Source organism: Ascidiella aspersa, chromosome 9 (genome assembly GCF_963924565.1).
Source record: "Ascidiella aspersa chromosome 9, kaAscAspe10.2, whole genome shotgun sequence".
Lineage (NCBI taxonomy): Eukaryota > Metazoa > Chordata > Ascidiacea > Phlebobranchia > Ascidiidae > Ascidiella > Ascidiella aspersa.
Genome location: NC_139455.1, coordinates 21,175,389 through 21,180,831, shown reverse-complemented (window position 1 = coordinate 21,180,831; position 5,443 = coordinate 21,175,389). Strand labels below are relative to the sequence as shown.

The window sequence follows — 5,443 nt, the reverse complement described above, 5'->3', positions numbered from 1 at the left end:
CCAGGTTGAGAACCAGGTCACGTACCACAATCTACCTTTTTGCTTACTTTTACCATGTATATACGAACAATTTAGGAATTAATTTCAGCCCGAAGGCGCTATGCATGATTCAGCAAGAATTCAACAGGTGAATTGTGCTACACAAACACTTAAGGTTCAGAATACTTTCTCACGTTCGGGCCCGCTTTACACGGTTTTGTTACGGTGATTGTCGTGTACAATAGCGCCTCAATTTTCAAGAAAGTTTACAAACTTTGATTTCTCTATCTAGCGGCATTTTTAGGACTTTTTTTAGAACAAAATTTGTACAAGCTATTGATTCCTAGTAGCTGTATGGCGCAACATTAGTAAATAAGATTATTTTATCATTTATTAGTTAAAACTGGCAATAATTGTATTTGAATAAGGCCGTAATAATGAAATGTGATATCTAAATGTAAAGACGTGCCTTCAAAAAACGGTTGGATCAAGCACAATATTCTCATCGGGAGGAAACATAGAAAGAAAGATTAAAAGTAATCATCATTTACACATCAAAAACGTTATGAATACGACTCATTATATGAGTTTATATAAATCAGAAGAGATTACAAGTGCATACGTAAAGCATCGGAACTTATATCCCAAACAACTAGCAGATATCATAATGGAATACGCCTATGAAACAAACACAAGCAACAAAGAAAAATTTGAAAGATTGGTTGAGGTTGGATGTGGAAGTGGACAAATAACAAAACTTTTAGCACCATTTTTTGAAGAGGTCATTGCATCTGATGTCAGTTTCAATCAGATTAAATACGCGAAGAAGTCGAACACATTCGACCACGTTAAGTTCGTGGTGGGAACAGCGGAAGATATAAAAGTCGCAGATAAAAGTGCTGATATGATAGTTAGTGCAGCATCAGTACACTGGTTTGATTTGCCGGAGTTCTTTAGCGAAATTGCACGGATTTTAAGGCCTGGTGGTTGTTTGGCAATAATCTGGTACGACTTACCTGAATGTACGTCACCAAGAGACGACGTTAAGTTGTTGCCGAAAAGCTGCAATGAAGTGATGGAAGATGTCATGAGCAAAGCAAATTACGACACATGTGAATCCGTGAAAACCATATTGGCCGATATTTTCGAGAAAACTCCGGGTGAACGCAAGATCAGGAAAGTTATATCACGGACGGTCGCCTACAACTTGAACGGTTTTAAAGGTTATTTGCGAAGTGAGGATGGATTTCAAAACGAAACTCAAGACAACACTGCTACATCCAAATCCGTGGTCCACGAACAGACTGCAGCGGAGTTGGATGTCGTTGAGGAATTTGGAAGCCAGTTGAAGCGAGCCTGGAAGATGGAGGAGCGATCTGACGAAGAAGTTGAAATCAATGCCACTTTCGAGTTTAATGTTGTCCTGGCCACAAACTTAGGAGTTTAAATCTATTGTTGCACTTAAAGATGGGCGGGCAAGTTTCTATCATAGCCTACCTCTTCGTAATAATAAATGCTGTAAAAACGTCAATCGTGTAAATATCTCGCCTTTTATGACAAAATGTAAGTCCAAAGAGTTAAATTTCAATCATGACATACAGCTTTATATATAGAAATACAGGTAACACAGACTGTAACCTGTCAAGACCTAAGCAAAAGGTCACTTTTATTTAATTTTTTTAACTTTATATCGCAAACTTGGCATATTGCTCTGCATATCTATTAGTCTTGTCTAGTTTCAGCCAGGATTTAAAATTGTTATTATTCAACCAATTCAGGTTAAAAAGTTTGCAATAAAAACTTGTTTTAGTGGTAGAGTTTTGTCACCTTACAACATCTTTAAAGTGCGCTTTTTATCCGACTATGACCGGTCTAGTTCACAAGCGCTAAGATTGGGTTTTGGCCTTGGGGGTAGTTCTATTCACTATAAATAATTATAATTGACCCTGGGGGTCCTAGCCAGAGATTGCAAGAAATTCCTTCCTACAGAGCCTGACTTTTTGAAAAGTGACTTTTCATTTGCCGGCTAATTCGCCAGCATTAACTATACTTTGATTGACAAGCGGTGACTAAATAGGCCTGCCCTACACCCTACAGATTTCATGCAGCACGGCAACTGTAGGAATTTCTAGACAAAGCCTGCTGTCCGACACTGACAGTAACCAGTATAACAACTTGTTATTAACTATAGCTTCTCACATTTGGTTTGAAAAATTTTTGGCGCTTGTCTAGAATCCTACCAAAATTTGAGTTAGGGTGAGGGTAGGTCAAGTATTATTATATTCTTAATTTAATAATAATACTTGACCCACCCTAACCCAAACGCTAACCCGCACCCTAACCCAAATAATGTTTCGTTGTGGTAGGATTCTAGACCAGCGCCAAATTTTTTCATTCAGCTACCATTTTTAACAATGGTAGGCCGACAATAACTTAAACTAAAGTATACTACTCGATTTGAAGGTTATAAAAAAATACTAGACCACTAGATTATTTAAAAAAAAACACTATATCTAGTGAAAAACCACTAGGAGCGGCAGCCCTGGTCTTCAAATTTAAGTCTTAAACGAGTTGTGGCCTAGTTTCAAATAGTTGGGTACAACACTTGCAGCATTGTGACGTCGATAAAGAAGACCATTATCTCTATGTTACGTCACAATGCTGCAAATTTAAGAATCTGGCGAAGTTCTAAATTTGATGGACAAGCAGCCTTCAACATCTTGCATATTGCAATTGAGATATAAAATTGTATTATATTTGGCGGACCGGCAGGAAAGTTGACACGGACCGGCGGTTGAGAAACACTGGCCTAAAGTTAATGTTGATAATGAGTATATGTTATTAAATCCAACTAACAAAAAAAAATGCAAATAAAGACTCTTAACATAGCAATTTAAGCCAATGTAAGTCGTGTAACTTTACTAAAGGTGGTGAAAATTTACCAAAAATGAGGAGGTACTAAACTATAAAATTCTCCGAATGTTTTAAATTTCTTCGATAATTATACCGTACAACGTCTTGTAAATTAGGTAAATTGTTTTTGAAACATATTTGGTCAGTCATTTGGGCAAAATTACTTGACTTGACCTTTTGAACAAATGACTTGGGTTGAAATAAAGCATTTCTTTAAGTATTTTATTTATAAAATTAAGCTATTTGTCCAAGCAACTGATGACTTGGACTGGGACTTGTTATTTATTCAAAAAGACTTGACTTGGACTTAAGTTATTTTACAAATAACTTGACTGGGACTTTAGTCATTTTAAAATGACATGTTTACAACACTGGTTATTCCTAAAGCTGATATTCAGTTTGTGAGCAAGGTAAGTTTGTTTTAAAGATTTGAAACATAAGCAACACTAATATGCGAAATCAGCAGCGTAATTATTGTAAAAACTCGTTTTTATGCGTGATACAATCTGAGCTGGTTTAAAGTTAGACCAAATCTAAAGCAAAATTTTTGTCTGTAAATTTAAGTTATCTAATATGATTTCTCCCTTTACCTCAGTTCTAACTGTGTTTTTATATGTTAAAAACTATATAGGCCATACTTTTTCAAGGTAGTACAAATGTTGAACAGTTGTTTAATGCCATGAAGACTACAAATCGAATCGCACAAAAATAAAGTTTATTGCACGGAACTGGAAGAACGAGAAACTCGCTGGAGCGAATTCGATGTTTCTCATGTACGAAAAGTCTGCAAATGAGAGCACGACTGTAAAAACGCACAACGGTTTTACAGGCAAACTTCTGTTACAAAAAGGGACAATAAAAATTAAAGGATGATATTTTTTGCATTCCGTCTTTAGGTTAACCTTAATACTAGCACATAAACAAACATTTTTTCGTAAGGCTATCAGTTATTTCGAAAAAACGTGTTGTTTTTGTTGACTAATCTTAAATCAAATAAGTCAAATGAAATAACAGCATAGAATAATAAAAAATCGGGATTATCAGCATACCTACTTATCGTTGTTTAATTTGGAAGAATCAATTTACAAAAAAAGTTACCGTACCAAATTTGTTGCTGGAATTATCTAATTTTGCCTTTCAACGTTAGCTTTAGAAAAATGCGTAATTGTATAATTGAGAAGTATAGCAGCGCTACAGGGTAACGATCAAACAATAAGGAAAGACTTTAACTTAATCCATATGTTACCCTGGTGAAAACGCTAGCAACAAGTGAAAACGCTAGCAACAAGTGAAAACGAACAGATATCTTCGCAGCGGCAATAAAGTATCACCAAGCACCAGTCAAAATAAAAAAGTAACTTACAAATAAAAAGTTCCTTCACTTATTCCGTACAAACAACACACGCAACAACGTTACTTATTTCACTTTGTGTGTGCAAACGTAAGACTGGGTGATAACGAAAAAGCCAATAAAATTGTAAGCAACATAAAATATTCAAGTACATTTCAGTACAACATTCACGACCATTAGTTATATGTCGATTTGAGTTCATGTTACGATATTACGGACAATACTAATCTGAAAAATCTAAACCTAGCCATGATTTGGAAGTTTTGAACTTAGACAAGAGGCGTAAGAGTTATACTGGCGCCTTTCAAACTGTGTTGGAACAACACTAAGTAGTTTACACTGTATATGCGAGGGTTTTTTTTTAAGAGTGAAAAGCAAGGTAATTACAAGCTCAGTAGTTCCGGTGCGAATCAACCAACGACTCAATAGAAATAGTCACTTCAATATGGACACAGCTAGAACATAATTCGATAACACAAGGTTTAACTTAGTTGGACAAGGTAAAGTTCGAACAAGATGACACACGCCACACGGGTGACCATTTAAACAAGTTACGAAACGACTGGCAACTTGGCACTTATGCAGCAATAGTTCGATAAAGATTTTCCTAAAATCTGGAAACGTTCTGCAATTTTACTATGGTTGCAAATAGAGACGAAAATGTTTTTTTGCTTACTATTGGTTTCTCGACATTCAACAAAAACTTATTTTTAGGCTGAAAAACGGTCACACAAAACTTTATGCCAGCTGGGAACGTTTCAAAAACGCAAAAAGATAAAACTGAAGCTTTTGGTAAACGTCGTGAACAAGTCGACTTTAACAGGTGGCAGGTAACTTCTAGCATGTGACATCTGACAGGTGACATCTGGCAGGTTGCATCTGGCAGGTTGCATCTGGCAGGTTGCATCTGGCAGGTTGCATCTGGCAGGTTGCATCTGGCAGGTTGCATCTGGCAGGTTGCATCTGGCAGGTTGCATCTGGCAGGTTGCATCTGGCAGGTTGCATCTGGCAGGTTGCATCTGGCAGGTTGCATCTGGCAGGTTGCATCTGGCAGGTTGCATCTGGCAGGTTGCATCTGGCAGGTTGCATCTGGCAGGTTGCATCTGGCAGGTTGCATCTGGCAGGTTGCATCTGGCAGGTTGCATCTGGCAGGTTGCATCTGGCAGGTTGCATCTGGCAGGTTGCATCTGGCAGGTTGCA

The 5,443-nt window shown here is 37.1% G+C and overlaps 1 protein-coding gene across 1 annotated transcript; it reads left to right on the top strand.

The window, feature by feature from the left end:
* The first annotated feature begins 646 nt into the window (after positions 1–646).
* LOC146133555 (putative methyltransferase DDB_G0268948) lies at positions 647–1,426 on the top strand. The gene has a single exon (XM_083397787.1). The coding sequence runs from the start codon at positions 647–649 to the stop codon at positions 1,424–1,426; it is 780 nt and encodes a 259-aa protein (XP_083253913.1).
* Positions 1,427–5,443: the final 4,017 nt, after the last annotated feature.

Coding starts and splice junctions, on each gene's coding strand:
- LOC146133555 (XM_083397787.1), top strand. CDS start 647: ATGGAATACGCCTATGAAACAAACACAAGCAACAAAGAAAAATTTGAA.